This window comes from Gavialis gangeticus, unplaced genomic scaffold (assembly GCF_001723915.1).
Source record: "Gavialis gangeticus isolate Ggan-Ray unplaced genomic scaffold, GavGan_comp1, whole genome shotgun sequence".
In the NCBI taxonomy this organism is placed as follows: domain Eukaryota; kingdom Metazoa; phylum Chordata; order Crocodylia; family Gavialidae; genus Gavialis; species Gavialis gangeticus.
The window spans coordinates 41,391,343-41,411,881 of NW_017729004.1; the positions used below are offsets into that span (position 1 = coordinate 41,391,343).

General features: G+C 38.7%; 1 protein-coding gene across 1 annotated transcript in view; it reads left to right on the forward strand.

Annotated features, from left to right (window-relative positions):
• Positions 1 to 17,100, forward strand: part of CUNH10orf67 (chromosome unknown C10orf67 homolog) — a 121,101-nt gene extending 104,001 nt beyond the window's left edge. Inside the window, exons 13-16 of the mRNA XM_019508297.1 lie at positions 7,782 to 7,869; positions 9,831 to 9,911; positions 13,029 to 13,134; positions 16,696 to 17,100. Coding sequence (XP_019363842.1) covers positions 7,782 to 7,869; positions 9,831 to 9,911; positions 13,029 to 13,134; positions 16,696 to 16,757 — 337 coding nt within the window. The 3' untranslated portion in view covers positions 16,758 to 17,100. The remainder of the gene's footprint in view (positions 1 to 7,781; positions 7,870 to 9,830; positions 9,912 to 13,028; positions 13,135 to 16,695) is intronic.
• Positions 17,101 to 20,539: the final 3,439 nt, after the last annotated feature.

Here is a 20,539-nt window from a genome sequence, read left to right on the forward strand (position 1 = left end):
GATCACCTCCCTGGACCTGCTTGTGATGCATCTGTAGATGCATAACAAGTTGCGGTTAGCCTTACTGACTGCTTCCTCACATTGGCAGCTCATGTTCATCCTAGAGTCAACAATGACTCCAAGATCCCTTTCTGCCACCGTGTTGACAAGAAGGGTGTTCCCCAGCCTATAGGTCGGTTGCTGGTTCCTTTTTCCTAGATGCAGCACCTTGCACTTGTCTGCATTGAATTTCATCCTATTCTCATCCGCCCACCTCTGTAATTTGTGTAGATCTAGCTGGATCCTGTCCCTCCCCTCAAGCATGCCCACCTCACCCCACAACCTGGTGTCATCAGTGAATATGGACAGCATGCATTCCACACCCACATCCAGATCACTGATAAAGATGTTGAACAGTACAGGCCCCATGACAGAGACCTTGGGGACTGCACTGCCCACATCCCTCCAGGTTGAAAATGACCCATCCACCACCACTCTCTGGGTGAAGCCATCTAGCCAATTTGCCACCCATCTGACTGTGTAGGCATCAATGCCTCAGTCACCAAGTTTTTTTTAAGAGAATGAGGTGGGAAACCATGTCAAAGGCCTTCCTAAAGTACATGGGATTCTTCCATCCTAAGTGCAGGACTTAGAACTTGTCCTTGCTGAACCTCATGAGATTTCTTTTGACCCAATCTTCCAATTTGTCAAGGTCACTCTGAATCCTAGCCCTACCCTCCAACATATTTACTACTCCCCCCAGCTTGGTGTCATCTGTGAACTTGCTGAGGGTGTACTGCATCCCATCTTCCAGATCATTAATGTAGATATTGAACAAAACCAGCCCCAGGGCTGGCCCCTGGGGCACTCCACTTGATACTGGCTGCCAAATAGACTTCAAGCCATTGACCACTATCTGTTGAGCCTGACAATCCGCCAGTTTTCTATCTGCCTTACAGTCCATTCATCCAACCCATATTTCCTTAACTAGCTTGCAAGACTGCTGTGGGAGATGGTATCAAAAACCTTGCTAAAGTCAAGGTATATCACATCCACTACTTTCCCCAGAGCTAGTCATGGAAGGCAGTCAGGTTGGTCAGGCATGACTTGCCCATGGTGAATTCATGTTGACTGTTCCTGATCACTTTCTTCTCCTCCAGCTGCTTAAAAATGGATTCCTTAAGGACCTGCTCCATGATTTTTCCAGGGACTGAGATGAGGCTGCCTAGTTCCATGGATCCTCCTTCTTCCCTTTCTTCAAGATGGGCACTATATTTTCCAATTGTCCAGGACTCCCCCCAATCGCCACAAGTTTTCAAAGACCATTGTCTTTGAAAGCCCTACAGTGACATCAACCAACTTCTTCAGCACCCTTGGGAGCATTGCATCCAGCCCCATGAACTTGTACACATTCATCTTTTCTAAATAGTCCCAAACCTGTTATTTCACCACTGAGGGCTGCTCACCTCCTCCCAAAACTGTGCTGCCTGGTGCAACAGTCTGGGAGCTGACCTCGCCTGTGAAGACCGAGGTAAAAAAGGCATAGAGTACTTCAGTCTTTTCCTCATCATCTGTCACTAAGCTGCCTCCCCCATTTAGTAAGGGACCCACACTTTCCCTAATCTTCCTCTTGTTGCTGATATACTTATAGAAACCCTTCTTGTTACCTTTCATGTCCCTGGTTAGCTGTAACTCCAGTTTGACTTTGGTCTTTCTGGGCACCTATACATGTGCAGTGAGGCTGCTGTGACACGCTGTAATTACAGCACATTGAAGTAGACTTGGTTAATTCTTCTCATTTGATGAGCTTTAGTTAAAGCACCCTGCTGCCATTTTTCAGTATGGGGACACTGGTATATGTGACACTCTGGGCACTTTAATTATGGCAGCTCTTAGAGCTGCTCTAATTAAAGCACCTCCTCCCCACCCCCAGAGCATGAGTATAAACACTCCCTGATTTCATCCCAGCACGCCCAAGCAATATTATTATACTCCTCCCTAGTCATCTGTCCAAGTTTCTGCTTCTTGTAAGCTTCCCTTTTGGGGTTCAGCTCACTGAAGAGTTCTCTGCTAAGCCAAGCTGGCCGCCTGCCATATTTGCTCTTCTTCCTGAACACTGGGATGGTTTGTTCCTGCACCCTCAGTAAGGTTGCTTTAAACTACAGCCAGCTCACTGGGACTCCTTTCCCCCTCAGACTGGTCTCCCAGGGGATTCTACCCATCAGTTCCATGAGGGAGTCAAAGTCAACTTTTCTGAAGTCCAGGGTTCATACTCTGCTGCTGTCCTTTTTTCCTTTTGTCAGGATCCTGAACTCAGTCATCTCATGGCCACTGCTGCCCAACTTGCCATCCGCTTCTACATCCCCCACCATTTTTTCCCTGTTTGTGAGCAGCAGATAAAGAAGAACATGGCCCCTAGCTGGTCTCTCCAACACTTGCACCAGGAAGTTGTCTCCAACACTCTCCAAAAACTTTCTAGATTGCCTGCGCACTGCTGTACTGCTCTCCCAGAAGATGTCAGGGTGATTGAAGTCCCCCATGAGAAGCAGGGCCTGTAATCTAGAAACTCCTGCTAGTTGTCTGAAGAAAGCCTTATCTACCTCATCCTACTGGTCTGGTGATCTATGGCAGACACCCACTATGGCATCACCCTTGTTGCTATCCCCTCTAACCTTAACCCAGAAACTTTCAAGAGACCCACCGGCATTAAGCCGGGAATCTAAACACCCAGAGAGTCACACCAGTAATCGAAACTAGATTCTCAGTCTCCAGCAGGGAACCTGGGAACCAGGAACCCCTTAACGGGGCTCTCAAGGCCTCTAGGATTCCTCCTATGGAGCTGAGATTTAGAAATTGGAAGTCAAGGGACTGGATCCAAAAGTCTTTGACTCAATTGTAGCCCCACAGTGTGACCTGCCCCAGGACCAGGGATTCTTCCATATTTGCAATTCTTAGGCAGCCAGCCACACCAGGATTTCTTAGTTGTGCATTAGGTAGCCTGGGAATCCAACTAACCAGGGCTCTTAGATGTCCAAACTCCCTGCTGTGGAGCCACAATTTAGAGCCTTGAGCCAAGAGCTGGGAACTCCCTGGCCTGGCCTTGGGAGTTGAGAAATTCTGGCTTCCCCAGCATGGGCAGTCTGTATAGGGGCCTTGCCCCAAAGCCACAGACCCTGCGAGAATGGTGATATAAAGGCAGTATTACCAACATTTTTAAGTCTTTCTTTAATAACTCAAGCCATGTTAAAGAGAAAAGAGTGCAATTTCAAATTTGACTTGAGGAGGAATTTCACTTACTGCCTGGATAATATGGCTAACTACCAGAGGCAATTAAAGTAAAGTAAATTGCATCTAAATCAGTTGAAGGTAAATGTGTTATCTTTTTATCTAAATCTAATTATTTTCAGACAATAAAGACTAATTTGGTTTGATTTAATGTTCTGTTTATGGCGAGCTGTATAGCCAGATTGTAGGAAATTTCTTGTTTTGCCTCAGTTTCTTCTGAGTTTACTGAAGTATTGCACACAGTGAAACCTTATGTTGTTTTGTTTCCCATGGAAATGTGACTGCCTGGAAAGCACACTTTGTTTTAGTTTCACAATGTTGTTAATTTTATAAATTATAATTATTCTTTATAATGCTCCTGTTTCTGTTGCATTTAACTGTAAAATATGGGAGCCCTCTTGTGGCCAAATTAATTCCTATAATGGATGAAGTATCTGCAAGTATTTTGGGAATATTAATATCTATCATATTTGTACTTGTAGTTACTTTTTAACTTTTTTCCATCAAATAAATTATATATTAAGTCTTATCAGTTTTCTTATTCTTTTTCAATTTTGTGACTTTCATGCTCATGAAAAGTGCCAGCGTAATACTAGAAACTGAAAACCTGTTTAATTTACAGACACAAGCAACATAGCAATACAGACTTCCTTACCGATTTGCTAGGACTGCCATGAAAGAAGCCAGATAGCATTAATTGTGATGCAGGTTTTTGAGATGAGGACACTTTTACGTCATTAGAAACTATCATTGGACCAACACTTTATTTTGATTAAGCCACCAAATAGTTATCAGAGAGAATGGTTTTTCAGACACTAGGACTTGGGGCAAGATTGTGACTGGTGATTTTGGGACTGAAAACTCTATATCCCGAGAAGGAAAGGGGAAAAAAAACTTGAAGCAAAACTTTTTGCAAGTAATAAAAGCCAATTAAAAAGCCATCTAAATATATAATTCTTAACATTCATTAAAAATCAGTTGGTGTACATTGAGAAAAGGTTAAGACTATTGAGACAGTCAGACTGTAGTATATTGCTTACTTGATTCTTTCTACTCCACCCTCATTCAGAATTCTGTTTGTGGTTTTATGGGTCTTAGCAAAAGGTAGTCAAATTAGCCCTACACGTCTCGTTTAATTTCCTCATTTAACAAAGCTGTTCTTACAGATCTCTCCACTTAATCCAGTTTTCACAATAGATGAGAGGTTATTTACATTTCTTCTGCTACTAACAATCTAATCAGACTTCAAAACTGGCTGGTTGCAATAGCCCAGAGCTGACTAGGCCTGATTTCTAAAATAGTTAAAATATTTTAGCACCTCTGAGACTCTGCCTGAAGATCTCCAAAGTTTTCATTTTTTTAAAAATCTCTCAAAAAGTTCATAATTCAAAAGTTATCTGATGCAATTTAAACCCTCGTGAGCTACATGCAACCCATGAGCCACCATTTGTACAGCCCTTCCTCAGACTAGCAGCTTGACTGAAGCTTGTTTCCTAAAACTCCAACCAAATTAGTACTCCTTTCTAATCACCTTAACACACTAGTTCCTAAGTAGTGGAATATATGTGTCTAAATATAAATAGCATGTATCCCTTTGATTTAAGGATACAATCCCAAGTCCCAAGAGTTTATAATCAAAGGGAGAAACTTATAAATACCAGAAGGAAGGAAGGAAAATGCAGAAGGAAGAATGAAAAATATTGTAAAGTTTTCCTCTTTTACTCTAAAATGTGAACTGTTTTAGGATGCTTAGATCTCAAAAGATTTTTTTTCTGTAGCACGCAGTCCTTGCAAAAAAACAGAAAATCCTTACAGCTGTTTGAAGTACAGCACTGAGCTGGACTTTGAGAAATTAGCTGGCAGTTTTCACTGCTAAGATAGTGTTAGAACACTGGAGTTAAAATTCAGTAGATTTCAAACAGGTGAAGAGCTGTATTCCAAAGCTGTGCAAGTGTTCCATTCCTCAAAGATTTTTCAGTTCTACATGATTACAGTATCAGTGCCATGGATGCCAGACCAGACTGGCCTTGTGGGCACATAAATAGGATTTAAACAGAATATTGATGAACAAGCCACAAAAAATGAGTAAGATCAACCCCACTCCAGCAGCTGCAAAACTGGCCATGTGCCTAGATTAATTATTGACTCCATTTTGTCCTGGAAACATCCCTAAGTGCCTATGCTTGGGCAACTGCACATACTCAGAAGTGATCCAGATCAGTTGAAAATGTGACTAATTCCTGCCTAAGTGCTTTTGTAACCTGAATCAGTTGGGGAGGCACCTAAAGTCACTGGGAGCATACCTGCCGTTCAGTAGCAGAGGAGGAGCAGGAAGTGGAAGTATCTGCCTTTTGTCTGATATCCTAATAGCTAGAGTACTAATTTGGGAAGTAGGAGACCTGGGGTCTAGGCCCTCCTCATTTTGAGGGTATTAAAACCCACTTCCCAGGAAAGTGCCGTAACCAACAGGTTAGGGAAACTCTTGGGGCATCTGTACATGTGCTCTGGGGTGGGGAGGAGGGACATTTTAATTAGAGCAGCTGTCAGAAGTCGCTCTAATTAAAACACCCACAGCATCTCATGCATCCTGCATCCCAAATTTCAAAATCACAGCAGGGGTGCTTTAACTAAAGCTTGTTCAACAAGCCATTTTAAAATGTGGAGACACTGAATACATGAGACACCGCAGCATGTTGGAGCGTTCTGATTAGAACACTCCAGCAGACTCAATTAATTGAGTAGGAACAAATGTAAAAGTGCCCCTTGGGTTCCAGCCAGGCTGGGAGAAGGAGCAGGGGGGGTGGGAAGCAGAGGCTGCAGGGAAAGAGAGGAGAGGGGAGGCAGACGCTAGGAGGGAAGGGGCATGGAGGGGGAGCAATGAGGGAAGGAGGGACCTGAAACAGGGGACAGGCAGGAGGCAGAAATGTAAAGGGGGGCAGGCACAAGGAGGGGACAAGATGCTTGACACCTCCACACCCCCCACTGCCTACCCCACTGCAGCAATGGGGAGATAAATTAAACATGACCCTCCAATAATTAGATTGTATACACAGAAAATTATAAGAAATTTATATTTTTTCCGTGTATACAATCTAATTACTGGGGGGGGTCATCTTAAATTCATTGTAGTCTTAGATTCAAGTAAATGCAGTAGTTTATTTCTTCAATAATATAGGATGCACAGAAGCTTTTTGTTGCTGCTTTCAACCTAGTTTTTTTCTTTCCTTTATCGTTTTCATTTGTGTTCCTGAAAGTCTATAATAGGTTATATCAGTAAAATAAGATGTCTTTCATCATCAGATGTTCTTTTTGAATTGTTTTTTTTTTCTTTTAACAAGAAACAAGACTTAAGATACTAGAAAAAAGAGTTACCATATTTATACTTTTATTCATCATTATACCTTTAATATAAAACATAAAACCATTCTTAGTCTGTCATTTGTAGTCTAAAACAAAATGAAAATTTTGGAATGCAAAACCACTGAGAAGTGGTTACATAATGATTTGAGAAAGAAGGTCAAGAGAAAAAAAATTAGAGGAACTAGATGTTGCATTTGTCTTGGGTTAAGTTGTGCCTGTGTTTGTCCCGGGACTGGCATACATACACATCAGCCTTCCAATCAGGGTTTAGTGAGCAGCTACATACACTGCTGCTTTTCTGCCATTGATTTAATTATGCAGTCCTGGAGCAACTGTTCAGACGCACTTCACAATGTTGTGGTACAAGCTGTTAGCACTTCTTATTCCAAGAACCCTTTTGTGGGGTTGTCCTTGAATAACAGACGGATGTCTGAAAGATTGAACTTTGTCCCAGGATAAAATAGTTCCCTCCCAGGACAAATGAAATATCTGTTTGTAACCTGAGTAAATTAGCTAAAAAGTCAATGGACATGAGATTAGAGAGGACAAGCAACTTTTGAAAAGGAGAAATAATAGTTTTGAACTGAGTCCAGAGATGAGGAGGAAGTCACTGAAGGACAACAAATACAAGGGCTTGCTCAGTTCTCTTACATGAGAGAAGCTTAGCCGCAGTATTTTTTGAACTCCTGGTCAAAATTTAAAAGAATAGAGTTTTAAAATGTAATTTAAAGGAAAAGAGTTGAACTGAAGACCTGAGTTGTGCTGAGTGCTTACAGATATAAGTGGGATTTTAAAGAACATGTCTTAAAACTCAAGCTTTAATCTTAATAGTCCTACAAAATATATGAGATAATTCAAGTAACTAGTCAGTGGCCATGGAATTATAATCCATGTTTTTAAACAATCCAGAAGTTGAGGCTCTTGTAAGGTCTTTATTTTGTGTACAGTTTAACTCTAGATTAAGTAGCAACCAGTTTCTTATGTCAGAAAAAGGTTACTTTACTTCATTTTTTTCCTAGTTAATATTTTGAAAATCAATAACAATATTTTAAAATTAATTCATTGTAATGATTCAAAAATATATTAAATCACTACCTTTTTTTAACTCTATAAAAGCATATTTATGTTTTGAATTAACACATTGTCCCTTTTTTTAGCCTCCATGCCATTAAGAATGAGATGTTTCTTAGGCAATCTCTACAACGTCAGTCAGCATCATTTAACCATGCGACCTTCAGTCAAACAGTATGTAAAGACAACTAGGCAATTGTTTTGTTCCTTTTAGTAGTTTGGGAGAGGATGGGAGGGTTGGAAATTCTTTCAACTTTTTAAATACAGCATAAAGTCAGACAAATTTGAAAGTAAGCAGTATAAAATTTATGAGGCAGTGCTTGAAATACAGTGTATATTTATCTGCACGTTCACAATTCTGTGTTGCTATTACTAATTATGTACATAACTGTAGGTGAAATTCAGGGATGGGTGCTCTTGTTGGGAAGCAAGGTTAGGCAAAGATCACAGTGTCTTGTACACCACAAATAATACCATTTTAAAATCTTCAATTAATCTGAGAACTAAGAGCATGACTGTAGTTTGCCCAAGGTACCCACATAGGAAAGAAAGGGGTGCTAAGGAGCTTCTTTGCTCAGTGAGTTATTTGCATTGTGTCACAACACATTAAGGAACAGCAGTCTTCAAGGAGCCATTAAGTCTCCATTAACTTCTTACAGAAGTGGGTGGGATGACAGAGTGAGAGAAGTTTTAATTCTGGCCTTTTCTTCTCCTCCAAAACAGCTGCCATTACAGCTGAGATGCCTTAAGGAGGAAGTAATCTAAGCTAGGTACCCACACAGATAATTTCGCCTCTGGATTAAAGAAAGACTGAGAGGTTCAATCTTATGAGTCCTTTGAGTCTTAAATTAAATCTCAATTCTCTAAATTTCAGAAGAATCACAGTTCAATCCCTGGTCCACTTCTGCCCTGGCACAAATACTTACTGCCCTATATTCAAGACAAATTGTATTCTTACAATGTTACTCTAGGGAATTGGATAGATACATTTTATTTAGACGAGCATATAAGGCGGAAATTTTGGTAAAATAGAACTTGAGAGTTTATTAAACATATTTATTACGTGGCAGTTGAGTTTATCCAGAGGAAAAAAAAAACTTTTATTAGCAGAGGTGCTTGCATTTTGATGTCAGGGCAGTGTTTTGATGGCTTTTTGCTTCAGGTTGGTCACAGCTGTAGTGGGCCACAGTTCTCCTATCTACTAGACTTTTATCACCTGCACAATAGAACTTGACGTAACAAAAGAAGTCTATAAAACCTGCAGTTGAATGCTTCCAATTCAAAGACTGTGTCAAAGAGTACTTCTGTTGGATCTAACTTATTTTAACTGCAGATGCCTATCCTAAGGAATAAAGATATACATCCACACTCAGTTGGCTCTAAGGAAATGAGTGAAGTCATAAAATACCCCTACATTCCCCTAACTTATAGTTCAAAAGGAAAGTCAGTAAAATCAGTCCAGATTGAGAGGTCAGGCAAGAAGTGATATAGCAATTTAAGACCTGGGGAGACAAAGGCCTGGCTGCGATGACATAGTTGGGGCTGGTCCTGCTTTGAGCAAGGGGTTGCACTAGATGACCTCCTGAGGTCCTTTCCAACCCTAAAGTTCTATGATTTTATTATTCTAATTCTGATTGTACCTGCAAAGGAAAAGTATCATCAAGAGAGCTACCCCTTTGCTTAAATTTAAGCATGTATTTGAGTGCCTTGCAGAACAGACTTTTAATGCATAAAAGCAGAATATTTGCTGCAGAAAATGTCCATTTGCTGCAGAATCAAATGTAGAATTTCTTTATAATGATGAAATTAAATTAAAATATTAATGTTGCATTTACATATTTTTGTACTGATCCATACTTTTTACTGAGTAAGGTCACACCAAATCCAGCTCTGGATATATTCCATTCTCCTAGTTATGAAAGAGATGTTTTAATTCAACCATATATGAAACCACATATTTTTTAAGTATATCTTGTCTGTGTCATTATTCTACGTATTCCCTATGTAATCAGATGAATAAGACATATACCATTTCAGTATTTTATTAATGTTACTTACTTATATGCCAGTATATAGGGTCTTGAGCAAAGACTGTTTTAAACATATTTAATTTGTAGTTGATTTGTTACTTGCAGGTTGCTGTTCCTCTCTGTATTGAAACTGGTTCAAGTGAAATGAAGATGGATAGAGGTGGTTTATATGTGCCCTCACGTTTGGTATGCAACCTAATTTTTCACTAAATGTAAATGATGTTCTAATTTTTTCTGTGATTAATGTGCATAGTACAATTTTTGACAATTCTGAGAAGTATGGGATCAGATTTTACGTAAGAATCAAAATCTATGGTTTGTACAATGAAAGACTGATCTGCTGATTTTTTTTTTTTTTTTAATAGCAGCCAATGCTTTGTTGTACAAATCTGAAAATTCTCTGTGCTGGTCTACATGCTAATAGTCCTTTACAAGTGCTGTTTACTTTTACATGAATGTAGTGATTTTTACAATACAAAATTTTCAGTGTTAAATAGTGACTGTGTAATAGGGCCACTCTTATATTGCATTGTTATTGTATGCATTTCATAATAAATACAAGATTCTGTTTTAACTATAAGGTATTATTTACAAACAATTCTAGGCTTTTATGGTTGGAGATATTGCCTTCTGAGTATGAATTGATATAACTGTCATAAACAGTATGAAACAAGAACTGTATGAGCCTGATAAGGGTCAGCTCTGACTAAAATAGATAGGAATCATGCACTTAATTTGGGACCACAGTAACTACTTTTTGGCAAATGTTTTTGTCAGTTCCGTGGGTTTGTTGATTAGACTTCTGAATGACAGATATTTAGACATTAAAATTTAAGATGACAGTAAAATAGATGTAGTTAAACAGAGTGAAATGGAATATTAAGAGCCTGGGACCAGCATAGTATTGAAGTGTAATGAAAATAAAACATTGTTGATGCCTTTTAAAAAAAATGAAAAAGTAATACCAAACATTTTGTTAGAGTTGTTATATGGAATTCAAGAGAATACACATCAAGGTTATAAGAACAACTCTAGCTCTCCATCTAAAAATGCAATTAGCTTACACAAAGTTTTAAAAGAAAAAGAAAAGATTAGCAATAAGTAAAAAAAAGTCTGAATGCTATCCATGTATCACATAGCTTTCTCTCAGAAAGCTGTATGTGAAAATATAAACACCTTAATCACATTCATACAGAGATTGTGAATGATCTGTTCTTCCATAGAATTATATCTATTCTACCAAATCAAATAATATAATAAATTTAATAGATGTCTCAGCTAAAATCTTTGGGCACCACTTGTTATACCATCTCATAGCATGGGTAAAAAGAGAAAACATATTATATGAACATCAGACTGGATTTAAGGATGGGTATTCCGCTATTGATACCATATTTATCCTTCGGTTTTTCAGACGCAAATATATGCAAATGCACAAATCAGCATTGTATGTTGCATTTGTTGATCTATCAAGAGCTTTTGATGGTATAGATAGAAGTAAACTTTGGGAAAAATTGTTAAATTATGGGATTGACCCTTCTCTTTTGCATCTGCTGATAGAATATCATAGAGATATATGGGCCCAAGTTAGGTGGGGCCTGAGAGGGCGCACTTACACAGAAATTTCAGATACAAAAAGGGGTTAGACAAGGATATATTTTGGCCCCCTTGCTATTTAAACTTTATGTGAATGACATTATTGGAAACATGCAGGATGCTCGTTTTCATTCCCCAAAATTACTAGCAACCCCAATCCTTATTTTAATGTACGCAGATGACACCATCATACTGTCAAGATTTCCCATTGGATTACATAGATCAATTACAACTTTTGAGCATCTTTGTGTACAAAATAACAAAGTTAAATTATGATAAATCCAAAATAATGTTTGATGAAATACCCATGGAATACGGAGAGAATCAAACTCGAAGTTGTTAAAACCTATAGGTACCTGGGTGTGATGTTTACAGCTTTTCCATCATGGAAACACCACATTCAGTTGGTTAAAACTAAGGCAGCCCAATCAGCAGTGGCTATAAAGAAATTTTATGAGACCACAGCAGGACAATCAGTCCAAGCTCTCATATTAACATATAAAGCCAAAGTTGCGTCCCAGAACCTGTATGGTGCTGATGTGTGGGGCTATGCCACCAGTAATGATGTAGACATACCTCAGAATAAGTTTCTTAGGGCTCTTTTAGGTCTTCCTTCTTCAACTCCCGCATCCTTCTTGAGATTAGAGATGGGATTAGATTCCATTTTAACTAATATTATTATTAGAATGGCAGGATTCTGGTTTAAAATCCTGCCTCTTCTACTGTCTTGCTTGCTCAAATTATGCTATATAGAAGACATCAATAATCCCCCTTCTCTTCAATCTCCCTGGCTAGCTTTTCTCCCCACACTTTTGCATTTTCCAGGATGGGACACTATGTCAAAGACAATGAAAGACTCTTCTCCCCCATAGAAAAGATCCGGGTTTTCCAGAGGTCCCAAGATGTTGTCAGGCAGAATGATTTTGCAGTGGCTAGGACTACTCGCATTGCCCCTCTATATATTCTTTGGAAATTAGATTGGGGGGACTGGGGGTGGAGAAAGGTATTTACAGCTGCATCTCAACACTAAATAGCAAACCTCTTTGACTAGATTTAGGACCAAACAGATGCCCACAGCTGTTTTGGCTGGTCGTAGACTTTCTCTTCCAAGGGTTAAAAGATGTTACCCAGCCTGTCTAGGAGTTTTGGAAGATACTATTCATTATGTTTTAGAATGTCCTCTATATAACGAATTAAGGAGAAAGCATTTATCACTGTTCTTGCAGAAATTGGCATACTTTTCAAATAGAGAGAAATGAATATGGCTCCTCCAGCAAACATCCATATGTAGTAAACCATCTTGCAGTTTTTGCTTATAAGGCTGAAGCAATCAGAGCTAAACAACCTTTACTGTTGATATGACCGATTAAACTTTATTACTATATTTGTTTTTTACTGTGTTAATTGTGGACTATGCATAATATTTTTATAAATTCATAATCTGATTTATCACCATATTTGTACTTGGTTATGTTAATTCTAGGAGTAGGAATAATGCTTTTATAACGATTGGCCCTGTTTTATTATTATATTTGCATTTCTGTTAATTGTGTTTAAATTTATATTATGCTTATATGTCTGTTATGTTGCTATGTTATGTTGTTTGGGGAGAATGGCTTTCAGCCAGAATCCCTAATAAACTGAATTGAATTAAATCGACTTAATCAGCTTATGATCAGCCTTAACCAGAAAATGTTCCCCTACTAGCCACAGATACCTTCCCAATCATCTACAGAGAGAAAAGAAAAGAAAGGAGGAGTTACAGATGTTCAGATTACACTTGGAACAGAAATGTACAATTTGTATGAAGATGGTGAGTACAAAATTTGGGGGGGAAATAATGTACTTTGTTATTTCGTTATGTATTTCTAGCTGCATAGCTTACACTACAGTGTGATCCTTTTTATTTCTATATTCTATCTTTGATATGGCATGAATCTGAAATCCAGTATATCCCATTATCCAATAGTCAGTGGTACATTTTCAGTAACATTTATGAGTACAGGATTCTTAATATGTAAGAACCCTGTATTTAATTCCATCCATACTCTTCTGAAAAGATATACCTGAAAGGTTTACGTTTTTATGAGCACACATTATTATCAGACAAGTGTGAATATGTGATATTTTAAAAGTAATGCAACAGTCTGATGAAAGGCAAAACACTATTAATTAATTTTTTTGTAAGCATTAGGAGAATTATGAATTGTATTTATTATCTAATTTAACAGTTTGTTTAATGAAATCTCAGGGTCCTTTTTCTAGTAAGGCATTTAAGCACGTGCCTAATGTTATACAGGTCAGTACTGTATTTTATCAAATCTCAGACAAGGTTTTTACCCCAGTCAACATAGGAGGGAAAGCCCCTTGTCTTGGATTTCAGTAAAAAGCAGGGTGGCAAGCAGCTGCTGTGGTTCCAGCTCTGACCCCAACCCTGGCCTCAAGATAGGAGTCAGAGCCACAGCCACTGCCAAACTCCACCACTTCTTTGCCCCTTGCAGCTGCTTCTGCCCCCCACACCACCTTCCCAACTCCTGCCCTCCCCCTCCTCCCCCCATCACTCAGCTGTGGCTCTTGCTTTAGTCCACTCCAGCTAGAGACAAGGAACACATTGTGGCTCCAGGCAGCCTGGATGGGCACAGGCTGCAGCTGGAGCCGGGCGTTACAGGCACGGAGGGGAAGGTGGCAGAAGGGACAAGTGCTGGGGCCAAGGTACAAGGGAGACAGGGCATGGATCAGGTCACTTGACTCCCTTGCCACCTGCACCACCACCACGCACCCCCCTTGCTTCTGCTTTCCCTGCTACAGTGGTTGAGGTGGGATGAATTTAAGACAATTTTCCAATAATTGGATTCTAGACATGGAAAATTATAAATTATAAATCACAGATATAATATAATTTTCCATTGTCTAGAATCTAACTATTTGGAGGGGTCATCTTAAATTAGAAGTCATCTTGGATTTGGGTAAATATGGTAACACCACTGAAATCTAGAAACTTCACTTGTCTAAATTTAAGCACATGTTTAAATGCTTTGTTGGACCAAAGCCACAGTATGCATACATCTCATTGATAGTATGGAGACTGAAACTAGATACCACCCTTACCGTCTGTGAAAATAAGTCAGTCATTTGGTTGTTTGGGTGGTAGTAGACTAACAAACAAAAAAAACTGATTAAAACGTTTACATTTGGCAATGTTCTGCTCTTTCATTATGTTTTCATAACTCCACACCATTTCCATCTTTGATGCTCATAAGTGCAGAGAAAACCTTCATACGTTTTTGGAAGTTAATCTTGTCAAGTCAATTGTGTAGAAGTGGCATTGCAAGTCTTTTGTAGGCTTCCAAGTCAGTAATGTTGCCAGCTTGCCTGGGGAACATTACTTCATAGGATCTGCAAAGTACTTACATGAGTGTGCTCATTGTTCTCAGAGGTTTCTAGTCCTATCACTGAAAACCTCCTGTCTCCTTTGTTGTTTGTGTTGGCATTAGCTATTCTGTGTTATTTACTGAAGTAATACCATTGAGCAAGTTATTACTATGTACCCTAGAGGTAGTAACTCAAAACTGTGTTGTGTCCCATTTCACATACTACCATATATTAGGCCTATGAACTGATGCTAAACTTTCAAATAACTAATTTCTCTCTTCATGGCTAATGATCTCTATAGCATGATTTGCAGTATCACTATCCGTAAGGGTTTTCCTCATGACTGAGGGTAAAGGAAGTGCCAGACTCTGAAACTAAGAAGTGCTGTATTCAAGAGGACTTGAATCTGTGCAGGCTTGAATCTGGCTTCCTTTTGGTGGTGACTCTCAATCAGGTCTGACCCAGAGAACTATTTTTCTTCCTTCTGGAGGAACTGAGCTCAATATCCCTAGTTCTTAAATTCAGAAGTCATTATCCCAGAGGGGATGAAGTCTATTATCCCTGAGTATAAGATCAAGAACCTTTGAAGAATTCTTGTGTACAGACATTTTGCACAGGGTAAGGGGGTAAGTTGGTGGGTGCATGTGTGTGTATGTGGGTGTGCATTCCTCAGTAGTTGCAAGTAATTCTCTGTGTGCTATGTATCACAGAGATGAAATGCCGGTTAGAGCAAACTGAAACAGCATGCACCAGCAAGGAGCCCAAAAATTTCACTCAGAAAAGAGAATTAGTTTCATCTCTGTGCACTTGATCACAGACTATCTAGCAAGTACAGACATTTCTCAGACACTGATGAAGCAGGAAACTGATGGTCTCCATAGCATCGGTAACATCATTGATCAGTTAGTAACATTATTTATTAGTAAACACCCATGTTTCTGTGCAACTCTGCCAACTTCAGAAATTGCTTTTGCCAAAGAGGGAATTTCCTCACTGTGAGAAACAAGCATGATGCCTCACATATCATATTAGAGACAAAACTTTCTGAATAGCAGGCCTGCATGCTATTTGTAAAACTGTTAAATGTGCACGAAGTGACATTTGAGTCCACTTAGCATACTCAACAGATACTGTTTAAATGCAAAGAAGCAGTTGGGAACCTCAGTGAGGCACAACTAAATGGACTTTAAAAAAGAGGCATAAGACATTTTGAGAGACTAGAATCATCGAATCATAGAATCAATGAGTCGGAAGGGACCTAGACAGATCATCTAGTCTGACCCCCTGCCATGGAGCCGCCTCCTCTATCTCTACAGAAGGACTTCTGATCCCCTCTATCTCACGGGACCAATGACAGGTCTATTCTGCTGCTTCTCACCTGGGACTGACTCCCAAAGCCTTATGACTGGTCTTTTCTTCTTTCTTCCTCCATTCATACACAAATTCTATGTGCTGTTATTACAAAGGGTGTGTGTGAGGAGTGGGGAGACAGATATCACAGAGCCATGATTCTTTGGCTGTCTCTTTTCAATCTCTGACACCATTCCATCATGCTTGGGGGCTAGCAGGCCTCCCACTGCCATCTTACTTTTAGCCTTTTCTTTGTCTAAGTAAAAGATAAGTCAAAGAGTTACATAAGCAAAACGTAAAAGTAGTCATTCCCAAGTGTAATCAACAAATCAGATGCAGGCTGTTCCCTTTCTTCATTCTTCCACAATCTACATTGTTCTACAAAGAATACCAATACTAATACTAATACCAAGAATATTTAAAACCAAAAGGCAAGCTACATATTTCAGTTTCCCATAGAATATATGTGTATGTATTGAATTCTTCAGTCAGAAGCCAGTCTTACTGAGTAGTGACTGAATGAGGTACAAAAACAAAATGGACATTTTTCAAGGTACTAAAATTAAATAATTTAAATGTGGCTATTTAATAACTGAGGAACTACAATCTGCTGGTTGTAATACTGAGTGGTGTCCACCATTGCCTTGTACAGGATCTAAATGTAAGTATTTGATTCTGCCAGCATTTCTAAGGCACATTATCAGCAATGACTAAGTTTTTCCCTATGTATAACTGAAAAACAAAGCTAGTCTTCCAAAGCTGTTCTACTCATGCTACTTTGATGCTTTTCAGTGGTCCCATTATGATGGAGCTAGTGATAGCATATATAGACATTTTGCTTCTGTTGCTGTACTGCTTCAAGGAACAAACTATTTTAACTCAGCAAGTGAAACTTCCACAAGATTGTTATTGTTAACTCGGGAAAAGGCTTCAGACAAATTTTGAAAGTTGCTGCTTATCACCACAGAACATTTGATGTGCTTCAAAAACTACAAGAACCATGGTGACATTCAAAAGCAAGAAAAAAGAAAATGTTGTTTTGCCAGACAACACTACTTCAAGGCCACTGCCATGAACACATTGAAAATGTGCCCTTACGTAGAAAAAAATCATAAATCCAGCTATGTAAAATGAAATAATGGAAAATATGCCTCTTAAAATTGTGAAAAGTATTTCTGAGTAAAAAATTGGATAATGATACATAATTATGATAAATGAAAAAAAGCTTCTCCAAAAATAGAGTAAGTGTTTTTATGACGATGATATCTTGGTGACATGGCTGTTCATAAATTACACATTGGATTATGCAATGTAGCTTTGCATACGTAAAGCAAACGTAATCATATCAATAAGTGAAGCTATAATAGAACATTGAAATGTAAGCATTGACAACTATTGCAGATATGCTATGAAGATCACTAATTAGGTAAAGGTTAGTATCAGGGGCCGAGCACTTGCATAACTAAGTACTAAATGACTGCGCAGTAACCGGCAGTAGCATCCCTGCATGGCTTCGCGGAGACGCTGTCTGTGCAGTAGCTTGTTACGACTGCGTTGTAGCATCACATCACAGTTCATACCCTACAATGCTACTGCGCAGTATGAATGAGCTATTGCGCAGCAGTAATGAGGTACTGCACAGTAAACATCTGGTGTTGACACGGCCAGGCACAGCAGTCAATCTGTAGCGGAAGTAACCACCAAGAGCAACTACATTTTGCTATGGACATGCTTGACATTTGACAGTACCTTATGAAAAGGTACTAACAGATACTCCTGCTTTTGCTTACAAAAAGGCAACCTTAATTTGAAAATCAGATTAACAAAATGCCATATTTCTGGGCATAAAATATGGGGTTTTAAGTACATTACTAGGCACCTGTATCTGTCCAACAAGATGGACCCTCAATGCAGATGCATTGGCATCCATTTCTGAGAGCTTACTTGTGCACTGGGAAACTTGGGAGGTTTTAAATGATGCAGCAGAAGATCTTGATATAGATGAGCTGAATTGGGATATAGCAGCTCAGATGAAAAGTTTAACTTTCTCTGTGGTACTGCGGGAAACTAAAGTATTAACCATAGCCTGTCTGTAGGAGTTGGATATTTCAGTAACAGTAACTTTTTCAGCAAACAACTCTTATAATAAAGACAATTTAATCTATCCAATACAATGAAAACTTCTGCTTTATTCTGGTAGCTAATCTACTAGAAAAGTTTAAAACTGGAGAATGTCAAGAAGCCTGAGCTTCCAAGGATGAAAAAGGTCCCAAGAAAATGTAAATAGGGGACACCTAGATTCATCAAAGGAGTTGCATAAGTACATCTACTGGAAGGAATTGATTTATGGTGGCCAATATTCAGCCAAAATTTGAAGAGACTCCAGAACTTCCCAAAAATCTTTACGTATCCATAACAACTGTAGACATAATAGAAATGTAATTTCAAGATACGTGTTGGGTTTATGGTTTCAGTTTCCCTCATGATCATCTGATTACTAACCTGTATTAATTGCAAGTAAAGTGTCATTTTATAGAAAGAATGTTTGAAGTCAGTTCATAAATACTTCTCTTCACTCAGCCAAACTGAATGTCAGATGTTCTCCAAAGTGGTGAAATTGATAACAACTACTTTGGTGGCACTGACAGCCATTGCTGTACGTGAGAGTAGTTGTAATTATACATGGCTTTAATGCACAATGGAAAAATCATGTGTAGGATTTTATAAGAACACAAGAGCAAAACTGATTACTTACAGCTGACATATTTGGAAGACTTCACAGTAAGACAGCCAAGGCGAAGAACATGGTTTGGAACTTTCCGAGATCTGAAAACTAACCTTTCAAGTTTTAAAAAGTAGTACTTTAACAAGTAGATTTTTGCCGTGACTAAATTTGTTCACTTTTAGCAAAATGAGATAAAAAAGCCTCTGTCTCAAACTCATTTTTCTTTTATTTACTATTGCAGTCCCTAAAGTTCAGGAAGCAAAAGTCATTTCAGTCCCCCAATTTTACATTTGAAGTCTAATTAAAAATACAGATGGTTTTCAATGGAATTAAGCACTGCCTTCCATAAATAAGCACAAGTGCTTTATTTGAATATAAAGATTGGTTTAAAATTTAGGCTCTGAAAAATCAGGAAAAATTATTATAATTATTACAGTGGAGTCTAACTTCTTGTATAATGCAATCAAATAATTAAGAAACACTCATTTTGCAGTGTTGCTGTGCTTGGCTACAGCTTAAAAGTTCTGCCCCACTAGTGACTGTATTCCAGTTTTTAGAGTAATGACTAATTTATCTCTTAACTATTGTACAGTAAGATGAAAAGCAGTGCATAATTGAATGTACAGTATAGTGAATAACAACATTAAACAATTTAAGGAGAAATTTCAGAACTATTAAATTATCTCTCAGCTGCAAAGCATCCATCACAAAAAAAGGAAATATAACTATGCCAGAAAGACAGCTATTACCAAGAAATAGCCTGTTTGAAATCTCTCATTTCTGTTATGAAACTAAATTGATACATCAAAACAAAAAAAGGTGTTGCACCAAGGAATTACCGTGAAAAACCTGTTGACTTCAATAATATCTAAAGCTTAACTATAATTTTATCACATGTAATTGGAAGCATTCCTATTGTACAAATGCAAAATTAAAATCGTCATGATCTACAGCATGAAATGTATTTTTCATTAAAATGTATATTTTAGAATGTTCTGCACATTTTTCTGCAAATTAATAGTTCTAAAATTAGGATGATTTCCAATTAGGGCTGACTCATCAAGAGAAAAGACAGGTAATTTTAGGCAGACACACAAATAGACAATCACACATTTATTCTTCTTTTATCACTAGTTCACCCTTCTATGTGCCTGATTCCACAGCCACTGCAAAGTTTCTATTGGTTTTGGTGGTGCAGGATTCATTCCTTCTTCTGTATTGATCTCCACCCACTTGTTACCTTTCAGCACCATAGACACTGCACATAGTTCATGCATTGTGTCAGCAAAGTAGACTCCCCTAGCAAGAATGGTACTTGGTAACAACCTAGCCAGGATTCTACATCATTCATAATTAGTGATGGACTTCCATTCATGTTTCAGGGATCTCTCTCTTTTATAGGACTGTTCTGCCTGAGTAAGATCCATAGGACCATATCCAGAAATTTAAATTAATTGACTTCAGTAAGTAATTTTTTTTAGATTTCTAGAGAATGGCCCATGAAGACAGGGGTGCTCAACCCCCAGCCCACAGAGTCATGTGATCCAGCCCTCATGGCTTCCCACAGGTCTGTAAATGTGGTGGGGGAGAGTGTGGGCAATTAATGCTGCCACCATTCCCCCACTGCCAGATTTCCAAGCCCCACAAGCCAAATAACTAGATTCCACTAGCATGCAGGGAGTTGGGACCAAGACAGCAGGGCCCAATCCAATGCACATGGGGCTGGATCTGAGGCTAGGGCTGGAGATGTAGGACTGATCCTGTATGCACA